General features: G+C 40.9%; 1 protein-coding gene across 9 annotated transcripts in view; it reads left to right on the top strand.

Moving 5' to 3' along the window:
• Window positions 1-22,481, top strand: part of LOC124616710 (probable phosphorylase b kinase regulatory subunit beta) — a 187,631-nt gene that overhangs the window by 52,322 nt on the left and 112,828 nt on the right. For all 9 annotated transcript variants that reach the window (XM_047145060.1, XM_047145054.1, XM_047145063.1 and 6 more), the window contains exons 9-10: window positions 296-434; window positions 20,424-20,683. In XM_047145060.1, coding sequence (XP_047001016.1) covers window positions 296-434; window positions 20,424-20,683 — 399 coding nt within the window. The remainder of the gene's footprint in view (window positions 1-295; window positions 435-20,423; window positions 20,684-22,481) is intronic.

Genomic DNA, 22,481 nt, shown 5'->3' with positions numbered 1-22,481 from the left:
CCTTACCCTCTCCCTTAAAACCCAAATCCTTTCGTCTTTCCCTCTCCTTCCCTCTTTCCTGACGAGGCAACCATTGGTTGCAAAAGCTAGAATTTTGTGTGTATGTTTGTGTTTGTTTGTGTATCTATCGACGTGCCAGCGCTTTCGTTTGGTAAGTCACATCATCTTTGTTTTTAGATATACAATAGTATCTTCTACAGATATGACATATTCATTGATCAAACTTTTGATTTCTCCATTCAGAAAAGATTTTATTTATCATTTTATGTATGTTTCCTTTTTTTGTATTTTTCAGGAATTTGAAAATATTGAATGTGAGTGGCCTCTCTTTTACATGTTCATGATAATTGATGGAGTCTTTAAAACATTGCCAGATCAAGTTGAAGAATACCAAAATTTATTGAAAACGGAAATAAAAAGGGACACTAATGGTGGTATGTTGCTTTGTTATCCATGATGAAATATGTAGAACTCATGTTAGTGAAAACAGTACTTGCTGTTTCTTGCCATTTCAGTATTATACATAAAGAACAATTTTTTGGGTGCTTGTTTGGGCTGTTGGTGTCCTCTTTTTTTTTTTTTTTTTTTTTTTTTTTTTTGCAATTACTTCACCAACTGTTCTTTCGAGAATGCATCAGCAGTAGTTTCTTATGCATTCATAGCCATTGCTCATGGTGCGTGAAGAAAACTGGTCAGAAGCTGTCTAAATGTTGTTTGAAAATGAATTAAACAAACTAGACTTTCACAGAAAGTCGTGTTTGAAAGTTCTATTTCCAATTATAGAAGGAAACATTTTTTTGTTTGTGTTTTGCAAAATTTTGTTTATTTGATTTTTAATATTCCACACTCTATTCTCAAGACATAAACATATGGGAGCAGGGGATCTTCTAACTTAAATAAGAATACTTATTGATGAAAAATGAAATTGCTGAAACCCTGCAGTAAATCTACAAAACCATTAAGTTCAGCTGTTTCTGCTACAAAAATAATTACTAACTTTGAGGGCTTTGAAATCACAAAGTTAACATATTTTGCATATGTTCAGGCACAGATGTTCTATGAGTTAATATTGTGGAATTATTCACCATTTAGGTAAAAAAAAATTGTTGCGAAAAGAAAATCATTGGAATTGTTTGTTTCACAATTTTCATCTTGCAGGTGTATGTTTAACTGGCTGGAAATATTAACAATGACCTTATAATGCATTTACTCAAACACACACACACATACACAGATTTTATTTATTTTTGTCTTATACAGTGCACAATACTATACTGGGCTGGGGGGGGAGATATTCTGAACAACGTTTTAGGAAAGTTTCCTTTGGTTATCAGATGATGCCCCCCCATGAACCATGGACCTTGCCTTTGGTGGGGAGGCTTGCGTGCCTCAGCGATACAGATGGCCGTACCGTAGGTGCAACCACAATGGAGGGGTATCTGTGAAGAGGCCAGACAAAAATGTGGTTCCTGAAGAGGGGCAGCAGTCTTTTCAGAAGTTGCAGGGGCAACAGTCTGGATGATTGACTGATCTGGCCTTGTAACAATAACCAAAACGGCCTTGCTGTGCTGGTACTGCGAACGGCTGAAAGGAAGGGGAAACTACAGCCATAATTTTTCCTGAGGGCATGCAGCTTTACTGTATGGTTAAATGATGATGGCGTCCTCTTGGGTAAAATATTCCGGAGGTAAAATAGTCCCCCATTCGGATCTCCGGGCGGAAACTACTCAAGAGGACGTTGTTATCAGGAGAAAGAAAACTGGCATTCTATGGATCGGAGTGTGGAATGTCAGATTCCTTAATCGAGCAGGTAGGTTAGAAAATTTAAAAAGGGGAATGGATAGGTTAAAGTTAGATATAGTGGGAATTAGTGAAGTTCGGTGGCAGGAGGAACAAGACTTCTGGTCAGGTGAATACAGGGTTATAAATACAAAATCAAATAGAGGTAATGCAGGAGTAGGTTTAATAATGAATTAAAAAATAGGTGTGCGGGTAAGCTACTACAAACAGCATAGTGAATGCATTATTGTGGCCAAGATAGACACGAAGTCCATGCCTACTACAGTAGTACAAGTTTATATGCCAACTAGCTCTGCAGATGGTGAAGAAATTGAAGTAATGTATGATGAGATAAAAGAAATTATTCAGATAGTGAAGGGAGACGAAAATTTAATAGTCATGGGTGACTGGAATTCGAGTGTAGGAAAAGGGAGAGAAGGAAACATAGTAGGTGAATATGGATTGGGGCTAAGAAATGAAAGAGGAAGCCGTCTAGTAGAATTTTGCACAGAGCATAACTTAATCATAGCTAACACTTGGTTCAAGAATCATAAAAGAAGGTTGTATACATGGAAGAATCCCAGAGATAGTAAAAGGTATCAGATAGATTATATAATGGTAAGACAGAGATTTAGGAACCAGGTTTTAAATTGTAAGACATTTCCAGGGGCAGATGTGGACTCTGACCACAATCTATTGGTTATGAACTGCAGATTAAAACTGAAGAAACTGCAAAAAGGTGAGAATTTAAGGAGATGGGACCTGGATAAACTGAAAGAACCAGAGGTTGTACAGAGTTTGAGGGAGAGCATAAGGGAACAATTGACAGCAGTGGGGGAAAGAAGTACTGTAGAAGAAGAATGGGTAGCTCTGAGGGATGAAGTAGTGAAGGCAGCAGAGGATCAAGTAGGTAAAAAGACGAGGGCTAGTAGAAATCCTTGGGTAACAGAAGAAATACTGAATTTAATTGATGAAAGGAGAAAATATAAAAATGCAGTAAATGAAGCAGGCAAAAAGGAATACAAACATCTCAAAAATGAGATTGACAGTAAGTGCAAAATGGCTAAGCAGGGATGGCTAGAGGACAAATGTAAGGATGTAGAAGCTTATCTCACTAGGGGTAAGATAGATACAGCGCACAGGAAAATTAAAGAGACCTTTGGAGAAAAGAGAACCACATGTATGAATATCAAGAGCTCAGATGGAAGCCCAGTTCCAACCAAAGAAGGGAAAGCAGAAAGATGGAAGGAGTATATAGAGGGTCTATACAAGGGCGAAGCACTTGAGGGCAATATTGTAGAAATGGAAGAGAATGCAGATGAAGATGAAATGGGAGATACGATACTGCGTGAAGAGTTTGACAGAGCACTGAAAGACCTGAGCCGAAACAAGGCCCTGGGAGTAGACAACACTGCATGAGAACTACTGACGGCCTTGGGAGAGCCAGTCCTGACAAAACTCTACCATCTGGTGAGGAAGATGTATGAGGCAGGCGAAGTACCCTCAGACTTCAAGAAGAATATAATAATACCATTAACAAAGAAAGCAGGTGTTGATAGATGTGAAAATTACCGAACTATCAGTTTAATAAGTCACAGCTTCAAAATACTAACACGAATTCTTTCCAGACGAACGGGAAAACTGGTAGAAGCTGACATCGGGGAAGATCAGTTTGGATTCCGTAGAAATATTGCAACACATGAGGCAATACTGATTTTACGAATTATCTTACAAGAAAGATTAAGGAAAGGCAAACCTACGTTTCTAGCATTTGTAGACTTAGAGAAAGCTTTTGACAGTGTTGACTGGAATACTCTATTCCAAATTCTAAAGGTGGCAGGGGTAAAATACAGGGAGCGAAAGGCTATTTACAATTTGTACAGAAACCAGATGGCAGTTATGAGAGTCGAGGGACATGAAAGGGAAGAAGTGGTTGGGAAGGGAGTGAGACAGGGTTGTAGCCTCTCCCCAATGCTATTCAATCTGTATATTAAGCAAGCAGTAAAGGAAACAAAAGAAAAATTCGGAGTAGGTATTAAAATCCATGGGGAAGAAATAAAAAGTTTGAGGTTCGCCGATGACATTGTAATTCTGTCAGAGACAGCATAAGACTTGGAAGAGCAGTTGAACGGAATGGACAGTGTCTTGAGATGAGGATATAAGATGAACATCAACAAAAGCAAAACGAGGATAATGGAATGTAGTCGAATTAAGTCGGGTGATGCTGAGGGAATTAGATTAGGAAATGAGACACTTAAAGTAGTAAAGGAGTTTTGCTATTTGGGGAGCAAAATAACTGATGATGGTCGAAGTAGAGAGGATATAAAATGTAGACTGGCAATGGCAAGGAAAGCCTTTGTGAAGAAGAGAAATTTGTTAACATCGAGTATAGATTTAAGTGTCAGGAAGTCATTTCTAAAAGTATTTGTATGGAGTATAGTCATGTATGGAAGTGAAATATGGATGATAACTAGTTTCGATAGGAAAGAATAGAAGCTTTTGAAATGTGGTGCTACAGAAGAATGCTGAAGATTAGATGAGTAGATCACATAACTAATGAGGAGGTATTGAATAGAATTGGGGAGAAGAGGAGTTTGTGGCACAACTTACCGAGAAGAAGGGACCGGTTGGTAGGACATGTTCTGAGACATCAAGGGATCACAAATTTAGCATTGGAGGGCAGCGTGGAGGGTAAAAATTGTAGAGGGAGACCAAGAGATGAATACACTAAGCAGATTCAGAAGTATGTAGGTTGCAGTAGGTACTGGGATATGAAGAAACTTGCACAGGATAGGGTAGCATGGAGAGCTGCATCAAACCAGTCTCAGGACTAAGACCACAACAACAACATCAGATGATGACTGCTGGAACAAGAAATCCTCTCCCAAATATTCCCAACTGGGAACTTCCAGCTTGCTGGAATATTTGGCTGAAAAGAACAAAGTTCTATAACAGTTCATCCTGCCCATATCAGTCTTGACAGGAGAAGTTTTGAGAGTAATACAGATATTCACAAACATTACACTAGAAGAAGAATTGCTCTGAGGGCTCTGCACAAACTTAGTTATGTATATAAACAGTTCATTCATCCTGGGAATTGAGAATTTCAATGATTTTTTTTTCCTGTATTGGGGGACCAGTCCAGAATCTTTTGCCAGGGGAGAGATCATCGTGACACCTTTCAGTTCAAGGCCACATGTCCTGAAAATCTGTAAACTGAAATGCTAAGTCATAATCTAGATATAGTGAGGGGTCAGTAAAGTGAAATGGAAAGAAGACAAGGATTTCTTGTCAGATAAGTATAGGATAATATCAACAGCAGCAGAAAATGGTGCAACGGGAGTGGATTGTCAGAGAGTGAATTAATGTGAACAGTTCAGTGATATTGGTGTTTCATCAGAATCAACAGCAAACCAATACTGACAGTGATAGTTCAGGTATACATTCCGATGTCACAAGCCGAGAAGAAGAGATAGAGAAAGTATATGAGGATATTGGACATGTAACTGAGTACGTAAAGGGCGATGGAAGTCTAATATTCATAGGGGATTGGAATGTGGTTATAGGGAAAGAAGTAGAAGAAAGGGTTACAGGAGAATATGGGCTTGGTAGCAGGAATGAGAGATGAGAAAGAATAATTAAGTTCTGTAATAGTGAATATTCTGTTCAAGAATCACAAGAGGAGGAGATATACTTGGAAAAGCCAGGATATAAGGGAAGATTTCAATTAGATTACATCATGTTCAGGCAGAGATTCTGAAATCAGATACTGGATTGTAAGGTGTACCCTTGAGCAGATATAGACTCATGTGTAGTAGTTATGAAGAGTAGGCTGAAGTTCAAGAAGCTAAATTGGAATCAATGTGCAAAAAAAGTGGGATACAGAAGTACTAAGGAATGAAGAGATAGGCATGAAGTTTTCTTAGGTTATAGGTACTCTAATAAGCAATATCTCAGTAGGCAGTTCAGTTTAAGAGTAATGGACATCTCTAGAAAGGGCAATCACATAGATACAGAGAAGGTAGCTGTGAAGAAACCATGGGTAACAAAAGAGAGACTTCAGTTGATCGACAAAAGGAGGAAGTATAAAAATGTTCTGGGACATTCAGGAAAAGAAAAATGCAAGTTACTTAGGAATGAAATAAATAGGAAGTACAGAGAAGCTAAGGCTAAATGACTGCATGCAGAATGTGAAGAAATCAGAAAGGAAATGATTGCCAGAAGGTCTGACTTGCCATATAGTAAAGTCAAAACAACATTCGTTGAAGTTAAAAGCGAGGATAGTGCAATGGGAATTCCACTGCTAAACGCAGAGGAGAGAGCAGATAGGTGGAAAGAGTACATTGAAGGCCTGTGATAATGTGATGAAAGAAGAAGTAAGAGTCAGTTTAGAAGAGGTAGGGGATCCAGCATCAGAATCAGAGCTTTGGAAGACTTAAGATTGAATAAGGCAGGTGGGATAGATAACATTCCATTAGAATTTCTAAAATCACTGAGGCAGGTGACAAGAAAATGACTATTCACGTTGCTGTGTAGAATGTATGAATCTGGCAGCATACCATCTGACTTTCGGAGAAACATCATCCACAGAATTCCGAAGACTGCAAGAGCTGACAAGTGCAAGAATTATTGCATAATCAGCTCAACAGCTCATGCATAAAAGCTGCTGACAAGAATAATATACTGAAAAATGGAAAAGAGAATTTAGGATGTCTTAGATGATGATCAGTTTGGCTTTATGAAAAGTAAAAGCACCAGAGAGGCAGGTCTAACATTACAGCTGATAATGGAGGTAAGACTAAAGAAAAATCAAGACCCATTCTTAGGATTTTTTGAAATGGAAAAAGTGGTTGATAATGTAAAATGGTGCAAGATGTTTGAAATTCTGAGAAAAATAGGAGTAAGCCATAGAGAAAGACAGGTAATATACAATATATACAAGAACCAAGAGGGAACATTAAGAGTGAAAGGCCAAGAATGAAATGGTGGGATTAAAAAGCGTGTATGACAGAGCTACAACCTTTCCCTCCTACTGTTCAATATATACACTGAAGAAGCAATGACAAAAATAAAAGAAAGGTTTCAAGAGTGGAATTGAAATTCTAGGCGAAACAATATCAGTGATAAGATTCTATGATGACTTTGCTATTCTCACGGAAAATGAGGAAGAATTACAGGATTTTGCTGAATTGAATGAACAGTCAATGAGTATGGAATATGGACTAAGAGTAAATCAAAGAAAGACGAAAGAAATGAGAAGTGACAGAAATTAGAACAGCAAGAAACTTAACATCAGGATTGGTGATCACAAAGAAGATGAAGTTAAGGAATTCTGTTACTTAGGTAGCAGAATAACCCATGATGAATGCAGAAGGGAGGACATAAAAGGCAGACAAGCAGTGTTAAATAGGGCATTCAGGGCCAAGAGAAGTCTACTAGTATCAAACATAGGCTTTAATTTGACGAAAAAATTTCTGAGAATGTGTGTTTGAAGCACAGTATTGTGTGGTAATGAAACATAAGAGAATTGAAGCATTGGAGATGAGGTGCTACAGAAGAATGTCGGAAATGTAGTGGAATGATAAGGTAAGGAATGAGGATGTTCTCTGGAGAATTGGAGAGGAAAGGAATATATGGAAAACACTGGCAAGAAGAAGGGACAGGATGGTAGGACATCTGTTAAGACATCAGGGAAATAACTTCTTTGGTACTAAATGGAACTGTAGAAAGCAAAAACTGCAGAGGAAGACAGAGACTGGTATACATCCAGCAAATAATTGAGAGTGTAGGTTGCAAATGCTACTCTGAAATGAAGAGGTTGGCACAGGAGAGAAATTCTTCGCAAGCCACATCAATCCAGGCAGGAGACTGATGACAAAAAAAACAACAACATTGGAACTGGCAAGATATTGGCATTGGGAATTCCAAGACTTTTGAAAATGTTTAGATTTTAAGTTTGAAGTTGGACAACAAATGACAAAATAAATATTTTTTCGTGTGATATAATAACAAATTAACACTTTTTGGGTTTTCCTCTTTACTTTTACTATTAATTGTTGCATCATGCCAAATTTCATGATTCTAGATAGAAAACCATATAGATTTTGATGAGCGAGTTTGTGAATATCAAAATATGTAACATAAATGGCCCTATCTTGTGAGTGCATGGACGTAGGCAATTTAGGAGCGTCACTTTATTACACCACCAAGGGACCATAGAAGTTAGTGTGTGGCAAAAATTTCTAATTGATATGTGTACCCATTCCTGAGAAAAGGAGTTATTAACAGTTGACAGACAGACAGTCGAACGGACAGATGGACAACAAAGTGATCATATGATAGTTCCGTTTCGACAGACTGAGGTACAGAACCCTAAAGATGTTCTACACATCATTCTACTATATCATGCTTCAGTGCAGAAAGGAGTTAAATACAAATCATTGATAATTTGCTCATGGCAATACAGGGGAGAGCAGAAGTGTTTTGAAACATAGGTAAAAATAGTGTGTATTTGTGTAATTGTTTACAATAGGCCTGGTTTACCAAGAACCCCTGGCGCATTCAGTTAAATTTGTTATCTTTGTGCTTGCTAGAATTATGTCATTACATGCTTCTAATTACTCATATTTTTGTATTTTGAGTGAACTGGGGTGCTGGTGTAGCTTAACACAAATTTTAACTTTTAGTTCTTATCACAAATCTATACAAATGTAACTCATACTAACAATAAAAATATGCAGAATGAAATTTTCACTCTGCGACAGAGTGTGCTCTGATATGAAGCTTTCCAGCAAATTAAAATTGTTCGCCAGATAAAGAATCGAAATTGAAACCTTTGCCTTTCGTGGTCAAGTGCTCTACAAACTGAGGCTACCCAAGTATGACTCATAACCCATCCTCATAACTTTACTTCCACCAGTACCTTGTCTCCTATCTTCCAAACATCACAGAAGCTCTTTTGCAAAACTTGCAAGACAAACACTCCTGGAAGGAAAGATATTGTAGAGATATGGCTTAGCTACAGCCTGTGGAATGTTTCCAGGATGAAATTTTCATTCTGCTGTGGAGTGTGTGCTGATATGAAACTTCCAGGCAGATTAAAACTGTGTGCCAGACCAAGACTCAAACTCGAGACCTTTGCCTTTCGCACGCAGGGAAGTGCTCTACCAACTGAGCTACCCAAGCACAACTCACAACATGTCCTCACAGCTTTACTTACACCAGTACCTCGTCTCAAACCTTCCAAACTTCACAGAAGTTCTTCTGCAAATCTTATGGAACTAGCACTCATGGAGGAAAGGATATTGCAGAGACAGGGATTAGCCACAGCCTGGGGGATGTTTCTAGAATGAAATTGTGGTGATTGTGGAGATCACACATTCTGCAGCAAAATCAGCTGATTCCCAAGTTACATCAAAGAAGTTCGCGTGCTCACCGCTTATGGCTCGCTTATTCCATACCTAAGAAGAGACACTATTGAACTCCGTGGTTTTAGTTTTTAATATGATTATTCTGTTGTTATCTGTCATAGTGACAAGTTTACTTATCCTTCTCATTTCCAATAAATGTTCTTGTTCTCGACATACACTACTTTCCTATATATAGCTGAGAGTGGAGAGTTTTTTGAATATGGTAGAAAGAATAATGCTTGCGTTTGCTGTGTGCTGTACACTCACACATCACACGCAGTTTAGTGGCTATCTTATAGCCCTATAACATAGCTTCATTGGTGATCCTGATGTGATCATTGCTCAGACGAAGAGTTTGTGACAAGAAAACAGTGATATGCAGTTACAAAATGCCAGATTAAGAAATGCATATACGTGAAGACTGGTGGTATGACTTCCACCGTTCTGGCCTACCATTCCAACCCTCTGGTTGGCACAATTAGAAGCAAATTTTGTTATGTTCTGGCATAATGATGGACGCTACTAAATATGCCCTGGTAGTAAGTCAACTTGACCACAGAATCACAGCAGAAGTATAAAATATAATAATGACACCGCTGGACATGGTGCATATTCTAAACTGAAGTTGGAATTAATACACCGAGTGTCTGCCTCTGAAGAGAAGAGAGTACCATAGCTACTTACACAAGAAGACATCGGTGACAAGAAACCTTCACAATTTGTGCATCTCTTAAGAAGCAAAGTGGATGCTCACACCGAGCCAGACACATTACTACACACAATATGGAGCAGTAGCCTGGCAGCACAAGTTAAAGCGATAACTGACTCTTACTGAGATGTCCTTGGATGAAGTGGCTGTATTTGCTGACTGGATACGGGATGCTACTGTGGCCACTTCTGGATCTGATGCTATCCTTATGTGCAACAGCACCGCAACAGAAACAAAACCTGATTGCAACAAGCTTTCAAAAAAAGTGACAGCATTGGAGCAACAATTAAATGATGGCTGGACGAGAAAAATTGATGCTCTGTCTAATCAACTGAGTGAACTCCTCACTGATCGTGGCACTAAAAGTAATTACCAAGGGCGATCGTGGAGCTGCTCCAGTCACAATGCCTCCCATCGCATTGATGCCCAAGTCATGAATTTATGCCGGTATCATCAGCAATTTGGGGATCAAGCACATAAGTGTGGTGCGGCATTTTCATATAAAAATGTTAAGTGGCAAGCTGAAGTTGACACACCTGTCTGTCCCTCTTCCCACCCGTATCTCACCGACCATAAGCTGTGATGCAAATTCTTGATAGTTACCTGCTCAGATTTAAGTATTCTGCTGCAGGACAAGGCACATAAGTATCACCCAATCACCACCTACAAGGTGACAACAGCCCACTATTCCAGTTTCCAATATTCAAACATATGGAACACAGCATATAGAATTAGGCTTGGAACTGCATCATGCAATAACATGGAAATTCGTCATCACCAATTTAGCGGAATCAATCATTGGGGTGGACCTACTCATCCACTACCACCTACTGCTTGATGTCACCAACATCTGCCTGCTGGACAGTCACCAGACTGTCAAGAGACCAGATATCAATGTCTCGACGTCATGTGGCCAACTGTGATGTCAAACTTGTCCAGGTGGCGGCAGGCGAGTTCACCAACTACTCGACCAGTTCCCAACACTTTTCAGGCCTCCCGGGGCCCCACAGCAGGTGTACCACAGTACTATTCATTTTACTAATACCAGTGCAGGTCCCTCCATTTTGTGTAGGCCGAGGCGGTTGGCCCCAGACAGATATCCCATAGCGAAGACTGAGTTTGAAGCTATGCTAGCAGAAGGAATAAGACATTTGTCCACTGGTCAAGTCTGCTGCACCTGGTCCCCAAAAAGAAGGTGCATGGCAGCCATGCAGGAACTACTGTGCTTTGAATGCTAGGACTATACCAGCTCATTAACCAGTGCCACACTTAAAAGATTACAACCAGCATTGAGTGGGAAATGAGTGTTCAGTGTCCTTGACTGTGCCAAAGCATTCACAGAGATCCCTGTGGCCAAGAAAGACATTCCCAAGAGGGTAATAACTACACCTTTTGGTTTATTTGGAAGCCTGTTTGTGACCTCTGGCCTCAGGCATACGGTACAAACCTGGCAGAGATTTGCCGATTCTGTACTACGAGGACTGCCACTTTGTTTTGCCTACCTTGAAGATGATCTCAGCTTCTCAAAAATGTCAGAATTACACCAGCAGCTTTGTACTCAGGTTTTCACACATTTCTCTACTGACAACGTTGTCCTAAACATGTTGAAGTGTGTGTTTGGACAACCAGAGGTGACTTTCTTGGCACATAACATTTCATCAGAAGGCTCATGCCGACTACAAGAAAAAGTGTAGTGGGTTCCATTGCCGCCGTCCTACTAAGACACAACATGTGCCCCTGTATTCAACAAAAACTTGTACTCTTTACTTCGTACACCACCCATTTTCTCTGCTCTTGGACTGGGTGTTGTGTTGTCCACATCATCATTTCATCATCACCAACATCCAAGTCACCCAGTGTCGTGTCACCTGAAGTAAGACTTGCAACCCGGTGGCCGAACTTCCCTGGATGGGGCCTTCCAGCCAACAATGCTACATGATTATTTCATTTCATTTAACTATTCCTGCACGCTCCACCTCTGCATAAGTATTCACTGCATGTGATTTTAACGGAAATACCTTTAGCTGGACTTCAAATTCCCCTTGCATTTAGTGGCTGCTTACTACCTTCTTGTCCATCCCCATGTCCATTATAAAAACTCTGCTGCTGATACTTTCCTTTCTTCTTCTTTCCCCCCCCCCCCCCCCCCCCCCCCCATCCCCCCTTCCCTGCTATTGGTGACACTGCCTCTGTAAGTGCTGCGTCCATCCACACCAGTAACGCTAAATGTTTGCAGAAAATATGATATGTCTATCCCATATCCCTGATGATACATAAACTTCTTCACATTCCATCACTAACCTAATAGCAAACTGCAGATCATTTGGTGCATCTGGATGCACCCTTCTTGACACCACTGACAATACCTCCTTCAGAAAAGAATCAAATCCCCTGTGCTCAGCATCTTGCAACAAAGCTGCATTTGCATGTATATTAACTTCCCTCTTCCTGTCAGCAAAATCTTCCATAATTTTCCCATGTCTCTTCACAAATGCTCGGCCTCTCCAAAAATACCTCGCACTATTCTGTTTCTTTATCTTTGTAAAAGCCCTTTCTCCACCTAATCTAAGTTTGCTGCATTCTTTAATCCCTCTGTACACTTATGTATTTTTTTTGCTTCTCCCATTAGCCACAATTTTGCTACTAGCAACAACTGATTGTCGGTCCAACGACCTATCTCCGCCAACGTCTTTGGTCCTACAAGAATCACTGCACACCTTCAGATGATTTTCCAGAAGAAGGGAAATTAATCCTGTGGCAGGTGGATCCACCTCATACTGTGGTGCATGAAACAATGCTGACTGTTCATCCCTAGATGTCAACCACCCATGTAACTCATACTATCCACTGCCAGCTCTACTACCTTTTCTAACAATACCAATGATGCATCTCCGACTCTGCCATTGCAACACTTTTACTCCTAATTAGATAAAATAAGTACAAAAAAAATCACAACTCCAAGAAGTAATCATGAACTACTCTTTACATCGTATCATGAATCACCTAGCTTCTCTACACTTCAATATGACCATACCAATGACATGTATAAATGGGTTAGAGGCACTGACACAGTGTATGGTACAGTATGCCCAAACAGGTTGCATTGTGTAAACCCAACAGACACCAAGTTACCCTTAAACTGGGCCCCACAAGAAATACTAGCCTCGCAACGAACATGTGACATCACACTATTCGGCTTGTCCTCTATTCATTGCAATCACACGCTCTGTGCAAGGCCCAAGGCAAACCAATATGTAATTGGTAAGGTACCCACTAAAAGTGGTAACTTTGTCATGTGCTGTCGAGAGCTTGCATGCATTTAAATGTGCAGTCAAGAACTATTAAAGTCATCTGAAATAGCTACTCACTCCCTGCTGGAGACAGCTGCTGGCACTTGTAAAACCTGCAGTGTCACATTCTGTGACGTACACACCACGGCCTATCTTTCTTGTGGGTCTTGCCTTAAGCTCAGATAAGTCAGTTGGCTCCTCCAGACTAAGCCTTCAAGTTATGATGACAGTCATGCCTTGTTCCATGTCTGTTAAGCCAGCCATAAAATAACAAAATTGTTCATCATGTACTGCACTGTGTTGACACAGAAGATCATGATCCCAATACTGTGCTGAGTGACAAAGCTACTGTTAATTCTGACACCAAATCATAGTGCCTCTAGTCAGTGACTTCTACTGGCAGTTCCATGTGGTGGCCTCATCTGGCATAGCCCCTTCATACAACTAGAGCTTCGAGACTTAGAGTAGTTTCATTGCAAAATGTCCAGTGCTTATAGCTGACAACAGCATGTTTGTTGCGTGCTGGCACTACTACCAGTCACATATCCTAAAACACCATTGTGGCTGCCAGTGTGGAAATCTTTCTTGCACTGTGCTGCATGAGTTTGTGCAGTAGCACTGAGCCTGCTGTTTCAGAAAGCTAACCTGCCTCACAACATTGCATCAATGTTGTTGAATTATTACAGTGACAACATTCCAGACTCGCCTCTGGCAGTGCAGCTGGAATTCACTCCTCAGATTCACACAATTATGCCAGTACACGATCAGTGCACTACAGTTGCAACAAATACACCACCTCCATTTCTCATCAGCCTATCCTTTCAATATACACTAAAATTTTCCCCAAAATCTTGCTGCTGTCAGTTTCAGGTTTACCTGCTATTATGTGAGCTTCGCCGCATTTTAGGAGCACTTCAAACCCTGGCATTTTATTGTAAATACTTTGGCAGTTAACCAGTGGGATTTTAATACTCTCTCATGTAGGGAGGTTATTTCTTCAGATCTTACACTGATACTTCTAGTTCTCCTGCAGTTACTGTAATCCAGACTGGGTGGAAAGTCACCTGATATAAAAAAGGGAGACCTGGTGTGCACCCCACACATGTTCAGCTACCTGGATAGCAGCGTCTGATGTGCAGTGCACACCTGACCCATTTAGGTGGCCCTACAGTTGTCAACCGTGTGGTGCAAGTCTAGGAAAATCACAGCCTAGGTTGAATCAGACAATGGAAAATCCAGGACGGAATGTAACAATATTATGATAAGGAAAGTTGCTACTCACCATATAGCAGAGATGCTGAGTCGCAGATAGGCGTGATTACACAATTATAGCTTTCAGCTGTTAAGTCCATCATCAACAAAACACACACACACACACACACACACACACACACACACACACATGCACTCACACTCACACAAATGCAACTCACTCACACGACTGCAGTCTCAGGCAACTGAAACCAACCACACTGCGAGCAGCAGCACCAGTGTGTGATGGGAGTGGTGACTTGTGGGGATAAGGAGGAGGCTGAAGCAGGAAGGGGGAGGGATAGTATGCTGGGAATGGCAGACAGCGAAGTGCTGCGCAGGTCAGACTGAGGGCAGCGGAGGGGGACGGGGAGGGGGGGGGAGGGGGGGGGGCAGGCTGGTAGTAGCAGAAAAGGAGAGAAATAGAAAGACTGGGTGTGGTAGTGGAAGTAGTGGAATGACAGCTGTGTAGTGCTGGAATTGGAACAGGGAAGGGGCTAACGAAGGTTGAGGCCAGAAGGGTTACTAGAACGTAGGATGTGTTGCAGGGCAAGTTCCCACCTGCACAATTCAGAGAAGATGTTGTTGGTGGGAAGGATTCTTCCCTATTGCCATTCCACCACTACACAGCCGTCTTTCCACCATCACACCTAGTCTTTTTATTTCTCTCCTTTTCTGCTACTTCCCCACCCCCTACCCCCACTTCTCTCCTGCGCTCAGTCTAACATGCAGCACTTCGCTGTCACCGAGCGAGGTGGCGCAGTGGTTAGACACTGGACTCGCATTCGGGAGGACGACGGTTCAATCCCGCGTCCGGCCATCCTGATTTAGGTTTTCCATGATTTCCCTAAATCGCTCCAGGCAAATGCCGGGATGGTTCCTTTCAAAGGGCATGGCCGACTTCCTTCCCCTTCCTTCCCTAATCCGATGAGACCGATGACCTCGCTGTCTGGTCTCCTTCCCCAAACCAACCAACCAACCAACTTCGCTGTCTGCCAACCCCACCATACTATCCCTCCCCCTTCCCACTTCAGCCGTGTTCTTATGTGTATCCAGTCGCCACTCCCATAGTGCTGTTCGCAGTTTGGTTTCAGTTGCCTGAGACTGCAGTTGTGTGTGTGTGTGTGTGTGTGAGAGAGAGAGAGAGAGAGAGAGAGAGAGAGAGAGAGAGAGAGAGAGAGAGAGAGAGAGTGTGTGTGTGTGTGTGTGTGTGTGTGTGTGTGTCCAAGTATGACCTTAAAGCCAAGATGTCAGGCATTGTTTTTCCAAATTTTGCACCACAACCTGCAACCACTTTCCCTGCCAGTGTTTCGATTACCTCTCGTTGCACCCTGAAATGAGGAATGTTATACCCACTGACCTTTCCACCCCTCCCACAGAGGTATTCCACTGCCACTGAACCTTTACAATATCCTTATCCATCCCTACTCCAACCTTGCTCCCAACCCCTTTCCACATGGCTCATATCCCTGCAACAGATCTGGATGTGAGACCTATCCCATACATCCTTCTACAAACCACCTGCTCGAGTTCGGTAATAGGCATCTTCCACTTCATCAAAGGCAGGGCTACTTGTGAAAGTAGCCATGTGATCTACATACTAAGCTGCAACCACTGTGCTCCTTTCTATGTGGGCGTGACAACCAACAAGCTGTCTGTCCACTTGAATGGCTACCAACTAATTGTGGCCATGTGACAGCTGGACCATGCAGTTGCTGAACATGCTACCCAACACAACATGCTTCATTTCAATGGCTGCTTCAGAACTTGTGCCATCTGGACCCTTCCTACCAACTCCACATTTTCTGAAATGCACAAGTTGGAAGTAGTCACGTGATTTCCAAACTGAGCTGCAACCACTGTGCTGCGGACTGTGCGGACCTGGCAACCAATAAGCTGTCTGTCTGTGTGAATGTTCACCAAAAAATTGTGGCAATGAGACAGCTGGACCACCCAATTGCTAAACAAGCTGCCCAACACAATATGCATCATTTTAGTGACTGCTTCACAGACTGCGTCATCTATATCCTTCCTACCAAGTCCAGATTTCCTTAAATGCACAGGCGGGGACACTCCTTGCAATATATCCTTCATTCCCTTAAACCCCCTAGCACAACTTTCACTAGTCTCTGTCCTTCACCTACCTGTCCTCTACCCAGCTTCCACTTCAGGATTTCAGAGCCTTCTATTCCATCAATGCACCCACTAATCTTTTCCTTCTCTACTTCTCCCCTCCCCCCCCTCCCTCCCCTCAAACCTCCTGACTGCACCTAGCAGCCCTATCCTCTTCCCACCATGTCCCTGCATGCGCCCACAAGCAGCCGTACACCCACAAGCAGCACTACACCTTCCCCTACCCTTACTCTGCTATCCTCTTCGCCTCCATGCCCCAGCCTCTTCCTTACCCCGACCACCTACAGATTGCTTTTCCCATCAGGCGTAGTTGCAGTAGACAGTTAAGCCTCAGCAGTCAGAGACAGTGGTTATGTATGTGTGAGTTGATCTTGGTGTGTGTGTGTGTGTGTGTGTGTGTGTGTGTGTGTGTGTGTGTGTGTTTTCTACTTTAGAAGAAGGCCTTTTGGCCGAAAGCTCAAATGCATAGCAGTCTTTTGGTTGTGCATGTCTGCGACTCAGTGTCTTGAGTAACAGTCTGTAATTTTCATAATATTGTCAACATCCTGCAATTGATTGCATCCAGTTCCCTCAGTGACTGCTGGAACAGCCTCTTCAACATAATGAATGATTCCTATAGGCATACACATTGAGTGCCCATGGTATTCACTCCCATTCCTTGCTGCCATTTCCCGTGCAGGTACCATTATTTTCCACAGATTTGAACTGGTGGACCCCTGACCTTCCATTTGCCTCATCTTGACAAGAGTCACAGGCTGTTCCCAACAGGTGAGTCTCACAGGCTCAGTTTCAGTGGAAACAGCACCTTGAATTAGTTAATTAGGATGATAAATGTGATATCCTGAGTCCTGTCCAGTTCCCATCTCCACTGTACAGGGCACCTAGATCTACCATCAACACACTACTGACAGTCAAGGGGATGGTTATTGATAGATCCTGTACTTCCAGCAAAGGAGGCAGTGTCCACAGGAGAGGATAGTACTTGAGGTCTCTTCGGTATGTGTGGTATATGATTCTCGTTAGCACTCCCAACACATCCATTTGCAGCAATTTTCAATCACTTGATAGCAGTCAGGGCAATTTCCATATGCTTACAAATATAACCAACTCATCCCATGCCTCAGAATAGCATACTCAACGGAGCTACATTGTGGCTGTTGCAGTATTTTACAGAACAGTAAACTTGTTCAGTTTCTTTTAATTTATTCGTCTTTTATGCTACAAATATTGCAATTAGCATTCTAGAGCTGAAGTGATTAACAACCGTAATGGGGTATCTGTTACAACAGAAAAACGTTTTTGAGGTTATGGTCACTAGCAAATTCAACAATAGTGTCAGTTTACAACAAATGTATGCAATATACACTCCAGTTAAGAGAGAAATTAGGTAACATGATTTGTCACCTATTCACAGTAACTGCAAATCACAAGCGGCGGTTTAATGTGAAATAAGTTATAGACAAGACTGACAACTTATGAAAATTCTTAAAAATATATGTCTGCAAGCATCCACAAATTCTCAAAAATATACCTTTCTTCATGTAAATATGTTGTGAAATTAGGAAACAATTCTTTTTGAATGAAAATGGTGTTGCCTAAAATTTATAAAAATCTCAAATTAAATTTACAATTGTCGGTATAGTGTGAGTTCTTAGTGGCACTTTAAATGTTCGCTATTTATTTATTTATTTATTACAATATGATACAGTACACATGAGTACTGACACAATAAATGAAAGATTATGTGAAAAAGACACAAACAGTAACATATTAGAAACTAGACTTTTGAATAGGATGATTCTGGCACACATGATCTCACACATAGGAAAATTCAGAAGTCGCTTTTATATATAAAAAAAAATGCAATTTGCATAGAATTTGTGACACCTTCTACACTGACTTGCCAAAGATGGACACTGTAGCATTAGTTTATACAGTCAAAATTGGGAAAATTGTGGAGCACCGATGATACATGTCTTTCATTTGGTGTAGTTAACAATGCTAAATTGCTAACTATTACAAAATAAAATGATCAACATGCAACATGATGGTTTCGTTTTAATTTTTCATACCTCTGGACACCAGGAAGGTTAATACATGTAGTTTCAGCCCGTTATTTATTTGTTTTGGTGACCAGTCGAACTGAAGCAGCTTCCTTGCTTCATCAATGAGGCCCAGTATTTTTTCCTATCAGTGTAGTCCTCATTCTTTTCCAATGACGTATATAACCATCTTTGTCTGGATTTCTCTGTCATCTTATCCCTCAGTGTTCCCTTCAAACACATCCCTTATAATTTCTCCATCTCTTCACATTACATGCCCATACCTAGTTAACTGCTTTGGTTTAACTTGTGCTACAGTGTCCAGTGTTTCACTCATTTCTGACATCTCTTTATTTGTTCTTGTTCTCTTGTTCCATCTTGTAAGTGACCAAAAATTTGTAGTCAATTATCAGTAATCATTGATGATTCTTTTTTGGTGCATAAGAAGGGGTTTTGTAATATTAAGAACTAAACTGTTATAGTCAAGCTTGGCTGTTTCTGACATGATTGAGTTTTGAACCCTTTATTGCTGTCCTTGTGTCATTACCAAGTACAATGGGCACTGCAAGATTTGACCAGAAAGATCTGGAGCAGGTGTCAGAATTAATTAAATGGAAAGAGCATATGATTTAGTTAACAACATTTACAACAAGAAGAGCACCTCAGGAAGTATAAAACTGAAACACTATGTCACAGTGGTAAAGCCAGAATGATTAAATGCATGCAAGTACTTGATACTAAATGACAAGCTGGATTGGGTAGGAGTGTTTGAAATATGGATCACTAGAAAAATAATGGATGCAACACAAACAAAGGAAAGTTGGAAAATGAGTAACAGTTTTTGACATTGCCACCAAATGAAAGAGGGCAGTCTAACAAAACATTTGCTTTTGGTGCTTGTATTTTGGGCTTAAGTCTTCCTGCTGTATGGCGGATCCCCTTTGTGGTGACTGTGGACACCCACTCCATGAGGGCCCAGCTTACAAAAGAGGAAAGAAGATCTGAGAGTACAAGTCCCTGGGTCGCCTGTCTTACACTGAGGCTAACCAAAAGTATGAGAGACTTCATCCAGTGCCACTTTCTTCAACTTCTGCCTTTGTTACATCCTTTCGCCCTCCTACTTCTTCCTTTCCCCAGCCCTGTCCCTATCTCCCCTTCCCCTGCAGTTCCCATGACCTCCGATCCTGGAGCCGCTTCCCCTCCCCGGCTGAAGAAGTGCCCCCTTTCTTTGGCACCTGCTGGTGATAGGGCTTCCCTCCTGGGACCCCTCTCCCCAGCGTCTCTCAGGCTGAAAGCCTACTGCCACAGCTCAGCCACGAGAGACACCAGCTGTGTGCCCCAAGGTCACCTGCTCTCTTTTGGTTCTGGATCTTCCAGAAGCCTGTACCCCTCTGTGCCCTACTCTCCTCCACCTCCGAAAGAGGAGGAGGAGGAGGAGAAGAAGAAGAAGAAGTCAATGATAACCTGGATCACAGAAATAAAAAAAGAACCAGAAAGAGACAATATCAATGAATCAGGTACAACAGATAAAAACTCTCTTAGAACTAAGATACTCAATTCTCAAGGTACCCGAGGTGGGGGGGGGGGGGGGGGGGGAGGGCTACAAAAAATGTAACACCATGAACAGAAGAGAGAATAGACAAGCTGGGGAAAAGATGAAGCAGTTTTGAAAAAAGTGAAAAACGATTAAAGTAGAGAAACTGAAGTTGTTATGTGACCCCCAGTTGGTCAGTGTAAAGATAGATAAGGTCATAATTCATATTTAATTTCACATGTAATAAGACTAAATATGTACTTCATTTTATTTCAGACCCAGTTATTCCAATGTATTTTTATGTACCAGAAGGGTACATTGAATTGGAGAAGCAAGAACCTGGTACACATGCCCGCCAGCCAAGTGCCGAGGGCAGTGGGGGTAGTAATGGTATATACCTTTGGAATCAAGCAATGTTTGTGATAGCACAGTTATTGACAGCTGGACTGCTACACATTAATGAACTTGATCCTATTAGACGATACTTACCTTCATTCAACAGGCCACGCAAAGCTGGAAGATACTCAGCCTTTCAGGTGAGGATGTTACTTTCTTGCAGTATAATCTTTATGAATGCTGGATGTTTTTTAAGTGTTTGCTTAAATCAGATAACTTGTGGTTGCTTAAATTTGAAAAATAACTTAACGCAGTGTGAGGAGAGACCACTGAAAATGTCTTGTAATCTTTTTCTTCATGCTGCACATCATCTTACCACTTACATGTGGGTCACTTGTTTTGGCTTTTTGCTATATACTCCCCAGTTTTTTTGGGGCGGGCGGGCAGGGGTGGGGGAGAGGGGGGGGGGGGTCAGAGTTGATGATGGAAAATCGTTTTTTTATGCTACACATCAAAATATCATCTAAAAACAAACATTTTTTCATTTATGTAATATGAGGTCCAAAGTTAATAATGTTCGAGTTATTAACATTTTTCGTGCTATACTTAGGGGTACCTGTCTTTCTATGCATCTAATAGAGTGAAGTCAGTGGGTCAAGGAATTAGACTATCAAAACACTGGTCCATGTTCAATTCTTGATGATGAGAATTTTTTGAAGTAAAATGTCTGAATGTGCAATTAACAATCAAATAGCTGTACATAATATATTGATAGTTATTTTCATTGTGATACATGACGTGCTATTATAGTACTTTTGTGGGTGATGTTGCTCACCCGACCTATGCCATGAAAGTAATACCACCAAAATGTACCTCTCTTTGTCATCTGTAGTGTGATGTTTACTTTTTTGACAGGTAAAAAATGTCATTCCACAACTTCAAAATCTTGTGACACCACAGCAGAACAAATTACTACAAGATAGGCTGGATGCTATCAAAATTCATGCATTCAGCGATAATCAGTTGTCCACACCTGTCTTTCAAGATATGCTTTTATATGCTTGGTACACATTCAAATTGGTATTGGATAGATTTGTTTTTAACATTTCCATGTCCAATGTAACAGAAAACATTTCAGTGCTGTGGAATTTCATGGGTGTGTTGTGCGTGGTGCAAAAAAATTTGTGTTTTGCCAGTTTCTATGGCCAGTTTCACCCACTTACTTTGAGAATGCTCATGAATAGATGACTGTTTAAGATTCTGCAATAATGTACTTCAGGTGTACTTTTGTACTATGTTTCACAATGAAAATAACTGTCAAAAATTATTCATACTTATTGGATTATTAACCATACCTCCTCATGTTTTATTTCAAAAAAATCAAAGAAAAGTATTCTGACTATCAGAATGTTGTCAGAAACACTGAAAAAATATGAAATGAAAAAAAAGAAATAAAAAAAAGAAAAAGCAATGACCAAGAATCAAACACGGACCAGCTGTTTGGTAGTCTAATGCCTTGACCGCTTAACCACCAACCTCGCTCCGCTAGACGACTTGAATCACAGGTACCCAAGCTGCTGCATGAAAACACAAAAATGTTAATAACTCAAATATTATTAAGTTTGGACCCCATATAATATTAATAACATACGTTTGTTTTTAGACGATCGTTCAATCTTTCAAAATATGGTTTTCATCATCTACGTTGACCCCAATTTTTTCAAAAAAAAGAGCTGAAACACTTGTGTCTTTATTTTCTATATAGATCATCCTGTGGGTCTCGTGACCCATATGACTGACCCTCCCTTTGTTAGTACTAGGTTTGGATTTGCTTAGTTTTGCAGAACTGAAATTTCTGTTTGTGTGAATTAAAGAGAAAGGAAATAGAAAAGAGAACAATTTCGAAAGGTGGGCTTTCATATTCTTCATATAGAAGAGATAAAACAAATAAATAATGGGATGAAACTACATGCATAGCACAGATTAATGGAACACATT

This window comes from Schistocerca americana, chromosome 5 (assembly GCF_021461395.2).
Source record: "Schistocerca americana isolate TAMUIC-IGC-003095 chromosome 5, iqSchAmer2.1, whole genome shotgun sequence".
Taxonomy (NCBI): Eukaryota; Metazoa; Arthropoda; class Insecta; order Orthoptera; family Acrididae; genus Schistocerca; species Schistocerca americana.
Note: the sequence above shows the minus strand (reverse complement) of the source record. Positions and strands in the feature narration are given on the sequence as shown.